The sequence below is a fragment of the Hyaena hyaena genome, unplaced genomic scaffold (genome assembly GCF_003009895.1).
Source record: "Hyaena hyaena isolate Hyena2069 unplaced genomic scaffold, ASM300989v1 scaffold_18, whole genome shotgun sequence".
Taxonomy (NCBI): Eukaryota; Metazoa; Chordata; class Mammalia; order Carnivora; family Hyaenidae; genus Hyaena; species Hyaena hyaena.
In genome coordinates this window covers 1,797,510-1,812,826 of record NW_024080649.1, presented here as the reverse complement: position 1 = coordinate 1,812,826, position 15,317 = coordinate 1,797,510, and the positions used below count along the sequence as shown (strand labels likewise).

Genomic DNA, 15,317 nt, shown 5'->3' with positions numbered 1-15,317 from the left:
ATATTTAAAAAAAAAAAAAAAAAACTTATGGAGTAACCAGGCAATACAAATTACCATGGCAGCCCTGGGACAAAATACTACCAAGTTAGGGCCCCACTACTCCCAGGAGTTGACATTCTTTCCACAATAAGTAAACCTTTCTAATTTCTAGAGCCCTATACTATAAAACATGTATATCAATAGCAACCAGAGGTTACTCAATGTCTGCTGTGAGTAGAAGGAAAGAAAGGGGACTTATTCAGTGGCTAACAAACTGAGAAGAAGAAATAAGGGCCATGGGCAGAGACCAGCTCAAACAGATTCAGATTCCAATCCTTATGAGATTTTGAGTTAATTGTATTGTAAGGGCTCAAGCATGATGAGAAAGCAGCCATAAACTAACAAGCTTCCTTGCCCCAAATATTTGGGCAGAACCCAAATGCAGGTACATGTCTCTGTAGTATTCTTTTCTGATAATTTTTTTAATGTATCTGTTCTGGCTTGTTCTGACTTGTGCAAATCAAATCTTTGTTTTACATCTGAAAAAACAGTGACACATGTAAATGGATAAAACCTGTTGAGTCAGATATCCAAGAAGCTACACAGCTAAGGAACAAGGAGCCCTGAGTTCTTGAAAAGAATCATAAAAGCAGTATAGAATCACACTATCTTGGAGTGTCCTTTGTATCAACTCCCCTCTATCATAATGCCAATCAGCAGTCATCCAGCCTGTGTACGAACTTTCAGTGATGGAAAACTCAGCAGCCTCAAGACAGATCTGGACACTTCTAGTTGTTATAGTAGTTCTTTATATCAAATTCAGAACCTACCAGTTACCTACAGGTCCTAGTTCTGCCTTTTGGAACAGTACACCCCACAGCATACCTCATCTCTTTTTTTTTTTATGTTTATTTATTTTTGGGAGACAGAAAGAAGGAAAGCATGAACAAGGAATGGGCACAGAGGGAAACAGGATCTAAAGCAGGCTCTGCACCGACAGCAGAGAGCCTGATGTGAGGCTCAAACTCACGAACTGCCAGAACATGACCTGAGCCAAAGTCAGACACTTAACCAACTGAGCCACCCAGGTGCCCCTGACCTCTTTTCTATCTGGTACTCTGTCTAAATATATAAGGACAGTTTTGTTCTCCCTAACTCCTCTTCTCCAGCCTCACTCTCTTGAATCACTTCTTCTTGTGTTTATGATTTTCAGGGTCCCCATGTTCCTGATCCCAAGGGCCCAGCAAGGAATGGCATCAGTGTACTTTGCTACAGATTCTGGCAATGAGGCAGACCCATTGCAAAAGCTTCCCAAATGTGCTTACCTGAAGTGAAAGCACATGTACCTTAGCCTCTCTTCAGTCCTCATTCTCTATATGGGTTTCTCAACAGCTCACTAGTCACCTATTGGCCAGATAATAATTTTTTGTGAGGGGCTTGCCTGTGCATTGTACAATGTTTAGCAATATCTGCCTCTACCTGCTAGATGCCAGTAGCACCTTTCCAGATGTGACAACTAAAAATGTCTCCAAACTCTGTCAAATGTCCTGGGGGGGGTGGAGGGGTGGAATGCAAAATCACTCTCACTAGAGAGTCACGGCTCTATCCAAGGACTCTGTTCTCCTGTCACTACTCAAAACTCTTTCCTCTGCTGATTCAAAAGGTAACTCTCCATAAAGTCCACTTATGTATCAAAATGGCACTGAAGGGGCACCTGGGTGGCTCAGTCAGTTAAGCGTCTGACTTTGGCTCAGGTCATGATTTCTCGGCTTATGGGTTTGAGCCCCACATCGGGCTCCGTGCTGACAGCTCGGAGACTGAAGCCTGCTTCAGATTCATTCTCTTTCTGACCCTCCCCCACTTGTGCTCTGTCTCTCTCTGTCTCTCAAAAATAAATAAATGTAAAAAAAAAAAATTCAAAGTGGCATGTGAAAATTTAAAAGTATCTTTTTCCAGACAACATTTGTTGGTGAGGCTGTGGAGAGAAAGGAACCCTCCTGCACCGGTGGTGGGAATTCAAACTGGTCCAGCCACTGTGGAAAACAGTATGGAGTTTCCCCAAAAATATTAAAAATAGGATTGCCATATGACGCAGCAATTCCACTACTGGGTATTTACCCAAAGAATATGAAAACACTAATTTGAAAAAATATATGTGCCCCTATGTTTATTGCAGCCTTATTTACAATAACCAAATCATGGAGGCAACCCAAGTGTCCCTTGGCATATGAATAAAGAACACTATATATATATATATAATGGATGGATCTAGAAAGTATAATGCTAAGTGAAAGAAGAAGTCAGTCAGAGAAAGACAAAAAAGACAAAGGTTTTTGCAACCTAAACATCTGAATTCAAGTAAAATATTCTGTCTGACTAGGGCTATGTGAGGCAACCCATATATCTGATCACTCAATAGAGTAGAAGGACCCTCCTCGCCTCTATTCAGTTTAGCTATCTGACTGGGATGCGGTGGAGGTGGGCAGGCTGCAAGAATGGTAGGTTCAGAATGAAAAGTTGGGAGTGGTGGCAAGAGAATGGAGAGTGAAAAAGAAGGGAAAAAGTATGAAGAGAAGGGTCTGCTTGAAATAAACCTGAAGGTCTTATATCCCACTTCACAAAGAGGCCATCGGCTTGCCCTCTGGGCTCTCAGCTCTTGGCCAGGAGGAGTGGGGGCGCCTACATCTAAGACATCTGTCCCTTGTCTTGTCCCCCAGGCCTGACCATTCATTGAGAGCCTCAGCAAACATTTATTACCAGACCCTGCGCGCGGACCACATCTGGGAAGACACCACCACAGCCTCGGAATTTACAGGAGGAGACCAGCACTGGACAAGCCAGCAAAGGTGCGGTGAGAGCGAGAAAGGAGAATGGCAGGAATCAGACACCCGATCACCAAAAGCCCTCCGCCCTCCGGTGCAAGAGGCCAGGCCTCCATCGCCGCGTGTCGCCAGACCCGGGAGCCTGCCTCCATCGCGCCCTTTTCCCCAAGGCTGGTCCGGGTCTGGATGTCACCAACCCCGTTTCGGGCCTACGGACCTCACCACAGCTGAACTTTACAGTTTCTCCCTCCTTCCTCACGGTTCGCCAACTCCGCAAGCCTTACTGAGCCACACCAGACACCGTCCCCGAGGCCTAGCGCGCCCGTGACGTCATTGTCGTGCGCCTCTCCTACACCAAAGGGGCTATGGATCTGACACGGCCGCCGCGGCTCCTGTGGCTCGCGTCTCGGCTGCTTTTGGCGCCTCGACGCGACCTGGCTGTCCGCGGTCCCGACGAGCCCCTGCCTGTGGTGCGCGTCCCGCGGGCTCTACAGCGGCGGCAGGAGCAGCGGCAGAGCGGGCGGCGGAGTCCCCCGCGGCTGGTGTTGGCGCGACCTGGCCCGCTGCTGATCTCAGCGCGGCGGCCAGAGCTGAACCAGCCCGCGCGCCTCACGCTGGGCCGGTGGGAGAGCGCGCCTCTGGCTTCGCGTGGCTGGAAAAATCGGCGCTCCCGCCGGGACCACTTCTCCATCGAGCGTTCGCAACACGAGGCGCCAGCAGTTCGGAACCTCTCGTCCGAGAGCAGCTTCGCGGATCTGGGTCTGGAAACTCGCGTGCTGCGTGCTCTACAGGAGGCTGCTCCTGAAGTCGTTCGGCCTACAACCGTGCAGTCAAGCACCATCCCTTCCCTACTTCGCGGCAGCCACGTCCTTTGCGCGGCGGAAACCGGCAGTGGCAAGACTCTCGGATACCTGCTACCTCTGCTTCAACGGCTCTTGGGCCGACCAAGCCTGGACTCCCATAGTCTACCTGCTCCTCGAGGCCTGGTCCTTGTGCCTTCAAGAGAATTAGCCGAACAGGTGCGGGCAGTAGCCCACCCCTTGGGCAGCTCCTTGGGCCTCCAGGTGCGGGAGCTAGGGGGAGGCCATGGCATGAGTAGGATCCGAATGCAACTGTCCAAACAACCTTCGGTAGATGTACTAGTGGCCACTCCAGGGGCTTTGTGGAAGGCCCTGAAAAGTCAACTAATCAGCCTGAAGCAGCTCTCCTATTTGGTATTGGACGAGGCAGACACACTTTTGGATGAAAGCTTCCTGGAACTGGTGGACTACATCTTGGAGAACAGCCATATAGCAGAAGGCCCAGCTGACTTAAAAGACCCCTTCAATCCCAAAGCTCAGTTAGTGCTGGTGGGGGCCACATTTCCCGAAGGTGTAGGCCAGCTGCTGAGTAAAGTTGCCAGCCCAGACTCTCTGACCACCATCACCAGCTCCAAGCTCCACTGCATCATGCCTCATGTCAGACAGACATTTATGAGGCTGAAGGGAGCAGAGAAGGTGACTGAGTTGGTGCAGATCCTCAAGCAGCGTGGCAGAGCGTATAGGACTGGCCCCTCCGGAACTGTTCTAGTGTTCTGTAATAGCTCAAGCACTGTGAACTGGCTGGGATATATTCTGGATGATCACAAGATCCAACACCTAAGGCTGCAGGGACAAATGCCAGCCTCAATGAGGGCAGGTATCTTCCAGTGCTTCCAGAAGGGCTCCCGAGACATTCTTCTCTGCACAGACATAGCCTCTCGGGGCCTGGACAGCACCCATGTAGAGCTAGTTGTCAATTATGATTTCCCCCTCACACTGCAAGACTACATCCACAGAGCCGGGAGGGTGGGCCGTGTAGGGAGCGAGGTGCCTGGCACCGTCATCAGCTTTGTGACCCATCCCTGGGATGTAAACCTGGTTCAGAAGATTGAGCTGGCAGCTCGCCGGAGGAGAAGCCTTCCGGGACTAGGGTCCTCAGTGAGAGAGCCTTTGGCTCAGCAAATCTGATAGCAGCCAGCTTAAATACGATGACATTAACAGAGATCTTTCCCTTTGTCCTGGGTGGGTGAGCACACTTGTCAGTAGGATGCACTGGACTGCCCAGTCACCTCCCTGAAGTCCTAGTGAGCTGCTGTCTGGCTTCCAAAGGTACGATGTGGCCAGATGTGGAGAGTGAGCTACTGAGCATGGTTCCTTGTCGTCTTTCACATGACTCATGAAAAATAAAGTAGATTTTTGTCTTTGTATTCTGTCATAATTTCTAACAATAAATGATGTTTTCATTGGATTGTGAGAAGATTCACACTCCAGACTACCATACCTAGGACAGAGGCTTTCAGTTGCTCTGTTTGAATTGTTTGAATTCAAATATAGGGATAAACATTTAGATTTTATTTCCTGCCCCCAAAACACCCATTAAGCCTCCAGAGAAGAGAAAGGGGATGTGACTAGCAATAAAGAGGTTTTCTTCACCAACAGTGCTCCTGGCAAGCTTGGGCATTCTTGGTGAAATCTCTCTGGGAAGTACTGGCAGAAGAATAAAAGACAGGCTAACACAAAAGGATTGCATGGTGTGCATTTCCAGGCTCTACCTTCTTTCTCATCTCTTCATGGAGGGGAAGAGAAGAGAAACAAAACTGTTTACAAAACTGGTAAAAGGAGCATATAGCTTCCTCTCACTATCTCCCAGGTTCCAGTTCTGCAGCATTATATAACCTTAAGTAATGAGTGGCTGAGAGTCAAATATAATACTCCACAAAACAACTTAAAAATATTTACACACTGAAAAGAATAAAGAGAAATGGACCCAGAGCAATCTTTGCCTGAAGATAGTACTATACTAAATGTATAATCAGCATTTTTCTTCATGTGAGGAAACTTCAGGCTCAGAGGGATAAAAGAACTTGCTCAAAATCATGCACATAAATATGACAGAATCTGGTCTATCTGCACCGGGGGTTGAGTTATTTACCAACTTTTAATAGTGCCCACTTGGACTCTCAAAAGCAACTCAGTTTGGACAATAATTTGGTCACTCTATCCATGAATCAGTATGGTAAAACTGCCCAGGAGGCTTGTCTAAAAGTACAGATTCCAAGGGCACCTGGCTGACTCCGTCACTAGAGCATGTGACTCTTGATCTCAGGGTTGTGAGTTCAAGCTTCACCATGGGTGTACACATTACTTGAAATAGTCTTTTAAAAAAGTACAGATTCCTGAGCTCAAAACCATTTGTCTAAGCTATTCTGCTTTCCCCAGAGACCCAGCCAGGGTCTCTGATACCTGATAAGGTATCAGTAACCCCACCAGGTCAGAGTGATGTTCCCAGACAATAATCTCTGGAGCCTTGGAGAATCTAAGTGGTCTTATGCTCCTCACCTGCTAGAATGAACCTCCTCCAGAGCTCTCCCCTTCACATTTTACTCCCTAGCACTCCCCAAGGGCAATTGGCTCTAATCAGGCTTGATTTTGTGTGTCTTAACTTGCACCACACTAATTCAAGCAACTTAGGAATAGAAGATGTGGTTCTCAGCTAGGGTTGCCCAACCTCTAAAATAGACTAGTCATTCTCCAGCTCCGGAACACATCCCCTTCGCAACTGCCCCAGGAAACAAGCATCCTGTGTTTGCATGTTCAAGGTCAGCCTGAACAGGAGCCCCCTTCACAAAGAAAGTTATCTCTCATTGCTAGGAAGTCATTGGCTGCACTGTATCAATGAAAGTCAGACCCAAATATGGCTCCTTCCTATGAGCCTGATCAGGCTAAGGGCAGAGTTCTCTCTTTCCTACTCCTCTCAGGAGGATCAGGAGGATCCACCCAACTTATAATAACATCTCTCCACAGTTTGACCACATTTTTCACCTGGACTTCTCATAGGCCCACACTGCATCCTTTCACAGTGGTAGCATTGTTAATAATTTGCCTTTTGCGGGGAGAGATGAATGTAATGATCAGGTTGTCATTCTGTATTATGTCATTTTGTCATGAATTTGTTTTGAATTTTATATTAAAATGGGCCCACTATTCCCATTTTCTGAAGCCATTCAGGACCCTCATTTTGCCTTGGAGCACCTTTAACATCTCTCCCAGTGTCACTCTGAAATGTGATAAGCTTGCCCTCACATTCCTATCAGGTATAAATCCAGAGCCCAACACGAAGCCCTATCATTCAGCAGAACACCTCTCCCCTACCTGTGTAATCTTGGCTAGGCCCCTTAACCTCCTGATTTTTTGAGCCCTCAGTTGTAAAAACGTGAGGGTTATATGAATTTACATTTGGGGCAGGACAAGTTCAAGAAGAGCTTGTCTTTGCTTTTATTGTTCCCAGCTGGAATGTCTTCCCTCTCCTCTCCGTGAGTCCAAATCTAACTGGTCTTTCAGGCCCAATTCCAAGGAGCTTTCCACATAAATTTCTGCCTCTCTAGCTGTTGAATACTTAGGGCCAGTACCATATAACCAGGCTGTCTCTTATGTTAATCTTGCCTCTCTAGCCAACCATAGAATGTGGTTTTCTCTTGCCCTCTTTCGGTCCCTGAGGCTGTGCCACAGTATAAGTATGTTCCATGGGGAGTGGCTGGGTAGGGAGAAAGGAGGGAGGGCCCAGGCAGGGTGCTCCTCTGCCTCCACTCTGCTCTCCTCCAGAAAAAACCCAGAGAGCTTAAAACCTGCCCCTCAAGTTACAGGCTCCTATGTGACCTCACTGGGTAGTGATGACCTCACAAACCTTTATACAGTTTCCATGGCAGGGTAACTACACAAACGTGGTACTCTCGGGGAAACTTCCCTACCAGTTCTCTACTGGATACCAAGCTGTTTGGATGCTTTAGAGAGAATGTCTGACCGGATCTTCTATATTCATTCAAATTTGTCCTCTGTCCCCTGGGAGGGCTGCACAACAGGTAGGCCTAGGCCAGTCATCTGTACAAGAGTCACTGGCATATACACAACTTCACCTGGCTGCCACAGGTTGCTTTGGGGCTTGCCCGCCACACCTCAGAGCTCCCCCAGCTGTAAGTAATACCCCTCAGGGAACTACAGTGTTCCTGCTCATTGCTGAAGGCAAGTAAGATGTCCTTCCTGGGCAAGTATTCAGAAAACTTCTAATCTTTATAAATGTAGCTTCCCTTTTGGGCTACAAGATGCTTCCATTCTGACCCTTTCCTGATTGGCCTTTTAGCAAAAGTCAAACAAATTTTTGTTGGCAAGTGATAAATGGAGCAGTTTGAGGAAGAACTGTTGAGGTCCGCTCACGAACCTCCCCTTCAAACCCAGGCACCTTCACCATGCTGTTGTCTAAACATCCACATGGGTCCCCTCAGACATACCCCAGACTGAGCTGCTGAGTACTAGGGTGGTGGTGTCATGTGGACAGGAAGAACATAAGAGCCAAGAGGAGTGATGAAGTGATACCAAGACTGGAGAGTTGATGAAATGGTGTCCCAGGAGGTTGGCTTGATGTGAGCCTAGACTTGCTACCCAGAATCTGGCTTTGAACCTCCTGATAACTCCACTTCAGTATTTGGTCATTTTCTAATCTAGGCAAAAATATCAGAGGGCTAGAGTGTGGTTGAAACAGGCAGTATGAATGGGGCCCAAGAGGAGTTGCCAAGATGGGAGGGGTTCTTAATCCATTTATAATAATTTTCTTGTAACACTTGAAAGGAATTTCTATTAAAGCTTCAGAAGTTATAGACCTTAGGAATTCCCCCCCGACCCCCATAGAAGGGAGAGATGGAGGGAATCCTGGTTGCAACTGTTTTCGGGTTCTACTGTTTCCTCTGGGAATGGGGAACAGATTTCTGGGTGTCCTGCTGCTCCCATGAGCTCTGCAGAATCACCTTTGCAGCCACATTCCTTCTCTAGGGAACTCACAATGGTGACAGACCAAGGCTGTGTTTTATTTTTTTTATTTATTTTTTATATGTATTTTTTAATTTTATTTATTTCTAGGAGAGAGAGAGAGAGAGACAGCGTGAGCAGGGGAGGGCCAGAGAGACAGGGAGTAACAGACTCTGAAACAGGCTCCAGGCTCTGAGCTGGCAGTCAGCACAGAGCCCGACGCGGGGCTCGAACCCACGAACCGCGAGATCATGACCTAAGCGAAAGTCGGACGCTTAACCGACTAAGCCACCCAGGCACCCCAACCAAGGCTGTGTTTTAAATACCAAGCAGATTAAAGGGCTTCAGCCAGAAACTGGGGGAGACATGAGAAGGGAGGTCCTGGCAGGACACTCTATACAGCACAAGTGACTGATTAGATCTGATTTTCTTTCCAGCAGCAGTGGATCCCACTTCTCCTACACCTGCTCACTACCATGTCCTCTACCAAGGGTGTGGAGAAACCCAGGTGGGCTGGCATGGGGAGACATACTGCCTGGTTGGTGGCTACCGGACCTATGGGGATGCTCCTATGGCTACCCCAGCAAAGACGGAAGCAGAGAAACCAACTCCCAGACGGGCTCCCAAAAGACGCCGAGCTGTGTCAGAGTCGGATAAAGACATAGGTTGCTCCAGCCCCAAAATTCGGCGATTGCAGCACAGTAGCAGGAGGGTGAACCCAAAGAAACTTGCTGGCTGAGCCACTTTATACGAGGGCAAACATTTAACTGCCTAAGACAGTTAATGCCTCTTTCTGAAGTGACCCCCCCACTGCCCACCACTGGAGATTAGAACCAGATTCTATCTGAGCCTTCCTCAGACAGGAGCCTCCTTTCATGTTAACTGGTCATGGGCATGGAGCCTTAGAAACTCAAGTTTGAAACAAAAGCCTGCTCTGAACATCCCAGGGCCAAAGCTGGCCTGGAAGAAAATCTGATGTGTCTTTGCTCAATTCTCTAGAGCCCCTTCTTGGGAGGAAGAAAGAAAAGTTTGCACTCTTTGAGCTAAGGAGGACTCAGGAGCAGAGAGAGCGTTCAGAGTGGCCTAAGTAGGGGCTCAGTCCATCAGATGGACTCCTGGCCTGAATCATTGCCAGCAACCACCAATTAAACCAAGAGGGGCTGGGCTTTTTTAAACTAAAAAAAGCAATCTGTGTCTACCGAGGGAGCCTCTTGTCTGGAGTATCAGGAGGCAGAATAAAGAAACCCAGGAAGACCTGCTGCCCAGAGCCGGAAGAAAATGGAGAGTTGGGCGGCACCACCACTGAGGTTCACGTGCTCCTTCATTCCCAGCCCTTTTTAGCCCCAGTGGAATTTCTTACTGTTCAATAAAATCATTTTCTCTAACATATTTGACTTGAAATCCAGTTTGTCTGAGGCCAGGCCCCTAATCTCCCTTTTCCCTTGAAGTATATTGCCACATGGGATATCTGTTGCTCAAACACATGCTGCCTACAAAAAAGACCCAGGAGTGCAGCTTCTGTGTGGCTGCCACAATGACACCTGTGCAAATTGGTCCAGGACACAGGCAGGTTCTTTAGGAAATAGAGAGCCCAAGGGTGTCTGGGTGGTTCAATCGGTTAAGCGTCTGATTCTTCATCTCAGCTCAGGTCATCATCTCAGTTCATGAGATGGAGCCCTGCTGCACACTAACACGCTGACAGCAGGGAGCCTACTTGGAATTCTCCATCTCCCTCTCTCTCTCTGCCCCTCCCTGGCTCATGCTCTTTCTCTCTCAAAATAAATAAACTTTAAAAAACGGTGAGCTTGATGAGACCTGCCCCCTGTTGTGTGCATGTGCGTGTGCGCATGCGTGCGCACGTATGTGTAAGGAGATGTAAGGCAGGACTGAGAAGATGTTCTGTGTGTCAGTCCACTATCCATTTACTCAACAAATACTTATTGAGCACTTGCTAGTTGCTTAGGGTATATCATTGAATAAGATGATTGAAGCCCTTCTCTTCATGGTACCCACAAACTAAAGAAACAAGTAAATTTATATAATTTCAAGTAGTTATACCTGCTATAAAGAAAAGTAAAATAGGATAAGAGTATAGTGTGATGAAGGGGGTGCTAGGTTCCACAAGGTAGTCAGGGAAGTCTTCTTTGAGGAGGTGACATCTCAGTGAAGATGTGAGGGAATCCTGTGACAAGCTGGAGGGAGACTATTTCTGGAGAAGGAAATAGCAAATGCAAAGAACCTGGGGTAGGAATTAGGCTGGCCTGTTCTAGGACCAACGGAAAAGTCAGTATGGGCAGAAAGGAGAGAGAAGAAAGAAATGGTTGAAAAAGTAGACACGGGCCAGACCTTGTCAGCCATGGTGAGGAATGCGGATCTGAAGTGTGAGGGGAAGTCATGGGAGGGAGTTGAGCCGAATAGTGAAATGATTAGATACAGATGCCAAAAAGGTCATTCCGACGACTGTGTGCCACGCCAGTGAGATGCTGGCTGTTACCAGGGAATGTCTCTTCAGCAGTTACAGGGACAGTTGGTCCTGGGGAGTGGGGGTGAGGGAATATCAGCAAAGAAGAAAGAGCACAGGGTGTGTGTGGGCCTGTGTCCCAGGCCCACCTGCCTCAGCACCCCACATCAGAAGGGGGGCACTGTCAGCAGCATGTAGCCCTCAGGCTCAGATAAAGCCACTCACGCTGTGGACAACACACTCACCCTCAAGGGCCACAAAGACAAGAGTCTTGCTCCTCCCTAGACAGCCTCCAGGCCAGGAAAAGTCCTGAGAGCTGAAGGAGTTTCCCTCAACTGGATTAGTGGAAGGAGGCACAGGCCCTGGGGCGTTCCCACTTTGAGTCTCAGTTAACCCACAAAAGACAGCTAATGCCTCTTCCTGGAGCAGCTCCCACTCCCCAGCACTGGAGATTAGAACCTTATATTGCTCTCTGATACTTGGTGTGACTGAGGAAGATTTGTGATCCTGGAGGAGTCAAGTAGGTTGGCAGTTCCCAAACATGAGGCAAACAGATTCACCCAGGGCTCCTAGGAGAACTAGAGATTCCCCAGGACCTGTATCAGTTCTGCTGAATGCATTTTTAGGGTGGGATCTAGAAATCTGCAGTTTTACATTTTTCTCATAATCATGATTTCATAGGAAATACAAGTGACTGAGAAACCTGTAAAAGGACACCGTGGAATACAGCAAATTCCAAGACAGAAAACCCTAAATGACAAAGGACATGATTTTTTTTCAACAAATAAATTACAAGGAAGAAAGAAGAGGAACAACAAATGCAATGCAGGTGGCCTTATCTACATTATAATTAAAACAATTATTTAAAAATTAGGCAACCAGGGAAATTTGAACATGATAGATAATTCATGATATTAAACAAGTATTGTTGACTCTTTTAGGTGCCATAATGGTATGGTAGTTGTCTTTCAAAAAGAGCTGTTATCTTTAGAGATGCAAACTTAAATATGGATGGAATAAACATTTGATTTGCCTTAAAAATATTCTGTAGAAGGGGATGAGTAACGTATAAATGAAACAAAATGGGCCATCCATAATTGGTGAAGCTGGATGATTGGTACATAGGTGTTTCAATATACTCTTCTACTTTAGGTTTGAAATTATCCTAATAAGTTAAAAAAAAAAAAGGGGGGGGGCAGCATCAGGTACAGCCTGATGTCCAGCCAGATTTGGAATCGAGGGGACTCAGCTGGTTAGCTTCATAGCGTACACTAGCTTGTGGGAGCCGTGGCAGCCAGGTGGAGGAAGGCAGGCTTCCTGAATAAAAACAGGAAGCACAAAGGAATTTACCCAAGGGATACAGAAATGCTGAGCCATAGGAGCACATGTACCCCAATGTTCACAGCAGCACTCTCAACAATAGCTAAAACATGGAAAGAGCCTAAGTGTCCATCAACAGATGAATGGATCAAGAAGATGTGGTTTATCTATAATACCATGGACTACTACATGGCAATGAGAAACAATGAAATCTGGCCATGTGTAGCAATGTGGATGGACCTTGAGGGTGTTATGCTGAGCGAAATAAGTCAGCCAGAGAAGGACAAATATCATATGTTTACACGTATAGGAGGATTAGGTAGAACTTGACGGGGGAACAAGGGGGAGAAGAAGGGGAGAAATGGTGGGGGAAAGGGAGAGAGGCAAACCATGAGAGACTCTTGAATGCTGACAAAAACTGAGGACTGATGGATGTCGGGGGGAGGAGGGATGGGCATGGAGGAGGGCACTTGTGGGGATGAGCACTGAGTGTTATGTGGAAACTAATTTGACAATAAACTATTTATAAAAAAAAAAAAACAGGAAGCACAAACGCTCTGAGGCAGGGGACGCTGTGCACAGCGTGTGGTTGCAGATCTGACAGGCCTCAGAGAAGAGCAGGCTAGGTTGAGCAAAGAGATAGCATGTCTGAACTTGAGGCCAAATGATAAATCACATATGCCAGATGGTAGATGTTTGTTTGGTCAGAGCGGGTTCCCAACACCTGGTATCCACACAGCCCACCCTTCTGGATGCTTATGTCAGCAGGTGTGGTAGACAACTGAAGACTCGTCCAGCCCCCTCGCTGCACACCCCAGTAAGGGGCCAGCTCCAGGGAGTGATCAGTAGGGAATGTCTAGACAAACACATGATGTAAGGGACCTGAGGCCCCTCCTGGTGAGAGAAGCAGCAGCTGGAAGTCAAGAAGTCCATGGAACCCCTATCTGACTTGGCCAGAAGGGTGTCATGTGGTCATTTGCCTGTCCAGCTGCTGGTCTACCTAACTTTCCTCCCCTTCAGCCAGGTTCAAGGAGGGTTCTGTCCTAGGGCTAGTAGGCTACTCTCTCTACCACTGCTGGCTTTCCCAGATGGCTTCCTTATGTCCCACAAGGCCACACTGAAGACAGAGCCAGTCTAGCCCAACTTTGGCAAGCCTGACAGTGGTAAACAGGAGGTGAGTGGCACGTGCAGAAGCAAGCAGAACAGACCTTACGAAATGGCTGGCAGTCATTCTCCAAAGTTCTCTTCCTTCAGGGCCTGGAGCACCCACAGAGGAGGAACCCAAAGAGATAAAAACGCTGAGTAACTCTGGCCTGGGGTCCCAGAGAGCCCTGGAAGTCAGAAGACTAAGTACATTCCTCCACCACAATCTCAGTCCCATTGTCCTCACAAGTTGACCCCAAATTCATGAATCCCCCTGCCCAGTGTTGTGGATTTGGATTCAGGGAGGCCTACAGACTCTTGATAAAGAGGTTAACAAAGGGCATCTATTAGCTGGGGCAACTGCTTCATACCTGGAGTGGTTACAGATGGATCACAGAATTAGAGGGATCAAAGCTTGAAAAATCTAGGAGTAGGGGAATTTTGGTTTCAGAAATCAGCTCCACCTGCTGGCTTCATCTAGATGAATCTCAATTTTCTCACCTAGAAAATGAGGCTGGTAAAAACCTACCTTGTGGGCTATTGTCAAGATTGAATGGGCTGAAACACATCAAACTGGTAGCACAGTTCTGGACACACAGTAACTTTGGTTGCTCTGACGTGTTGTTACTGTTGTCCCATGCTCTTACTCCCTAAAGGGGAAAGGCAGAAGTCTCCTGAGCTCTTCCACAAATGTTGGTTGAACATTTGTTGTGTGCAGGTGTGGTACTAGGGGCCAGAATATGGTGCTGATGGCCTCACTGAATTCACATGCCAGCTTCGCAGGACCAGCCACTGCAGACTTCCGTTAGGAGGAGGCAGCAAAGGCAAAGGGCGGGGGGGAGAGAAAGGTTCCAGCAAACCTGAACCTGAGCAATCTGAGGCTCATCCGTGTTCCTGTTTTTGTTTTGGGTTTTTTTTTAATTTTTTAAATGTATTTTTATTTATTTTTGAGAGAGACAGCATCAGCAGGGGAGGGTCAGAGAAAAAGGGAGACACAGGACCCAAAGACAGGCTCCAGGCTCTGAGCTACCTGTCAGCACAGAAACCGAAGCGGAGCTCGAACCCATGAACGGTGAGATCATGACCAGAGCCGAAGCCAGACGCTCAACCAACTGAGCCACCCACGTACCCCTGTTTTTGTTTTTAATGTTTATTTATTTTGAGAGAGAGAGAGAGTGAGTGAGTATGGGGTGAGGAGAAGAGAGAGAGAGGAGAGAGAGAATCCCAAGAAGGCTCTGCACTCAGCACAGAGCCCAACGAGGGGCTTAATCTTACAAACTATGAGATCATGACCTAAGCCAAAACTGAGAGTTGGATGCTTAACTGACTGAGCCACACAGGTGCCCCCACATTCCTGTTTTGTAGAGAGGATAGACATGGGGCACCTGGGTGCCTCAGTCCATTAAACAGCTGACTTCAGCTCAGGTCATGATCTCATGGCTCATGGGTTCAAGCCCTGCATCGGGCTCTGCGCTGACAGCTCAGTGCCTAGAGCCTGCCTCGGTCTCCTTCTCTCTCTGCCCTTCCCCCACTTGTGCATGTGCGTGCATGCGCTCTCTCTCTCTCTCTCCCTCAAAAATAAACAAACATTAAAAAAAAATTTCTAAGCGGAGCCTGGGTGGCTCAGTTAGTTAAGCATCCAACTTCGGTTCTGGTCATGATCTCACAGTTTGTGGGTTCGTGCCCCATGTCAGGCTCTGTGCTGACAGCTAGCTCGGAGCCTGGAGCCTGCTTCAGATTCTGTGTCTCCCTCTCTCTCTGACCCTCCCCTGC

At 47.7% G+C, this 15,317-nt stretch overlaps 3 protein-coding genes across 5 annotated transcripts in view; 2 read left to right on the top strand and 1 right to left on the bottom strand.

The window, feature by feature from the left end:
- The window catches only part of DUS2 (dihydrouridine synthase 2), a 47,095-nt gene extending 43,937 nt beyond the window's left edge, over positions 1 to 3,158 (bottom strand). For 2 of the 3 annotated variants that reach the window (XM_039222717.1, XM_039222725.1), the window contains exon 1: positions 3,019 to 3,155. The gene's annotated coding sequence lies outside the window, so the exon portion shown is untranslated. Of the gene's footprint in view, positions 1 to 3,018 lie in introns of all 3 variants that reach the window. The other variant, XM_039222729.1, reaches the window with a different exon arrangement.
- DDX28 (DEAD-box helicase 28) lies at positions 3,140 to 5,028 on the top strand. The gene has a single exon (XM_039222710.1). The coding sequence runs from the start codon at positions 3,167 to 3,169 to the stop codon at positions 4,787 to 4,789; it is 1,623 nt and encodes a 540-aa protein (XP_039078641.1). The 5' UTR covers positions 3,140 to 3,166; the 3' UTR covers positions 4,790 to 5,028.
- Positions 5,029 to 7,560: 2,532 nt separating this feature from the next.
- DPEP2NB (DPEP2 neighbor) lies at positions 7,561 to 10,185 on the top strand. Its single transcript, XM_039223336.1, has 2 exons — positions 7,561 to 7,680; positions 9,061 to 10,185. Exons 1-2 carry the CDS (start codon positions 7,614 to 7,616, stop codon positions 9,357 to 9,359), a joined length of 366 nt encoding a protein of 121 aa, XP_039079267.1. The 5' UTR covers positions 7,561 to 7,613; the 3' UTR covers positions 9,360 to 10,185.
- Positions 10,186 to 15,317: the final 5,132 nt, after the last annotated feature.

Bases quoted from the DNA above. Each gene is read 5' to 3' on its own strand.
- DDX28 (XM_039222710.1), top strand. From the start codon at position 3,167: ATGGATCTGACACGGCCGCCGCGGCTCCTGTGGCTCGCGTCTCGGCTG.
- DPEP2NB (XM_039223336.1), top strand. From the start codon at position 7,614: ATGTCTGACCGGATCTTCTATATTCATTCAAATTTGTCCTCTGTCCCC. The intron at 7,681-9,060 runs GTAGGCCTAGGC...TCTTTCCAGCAG, and splicing joins CTGGGAGGGCTGCACAACAG to CAGTGGATCCCACTTCTCCT.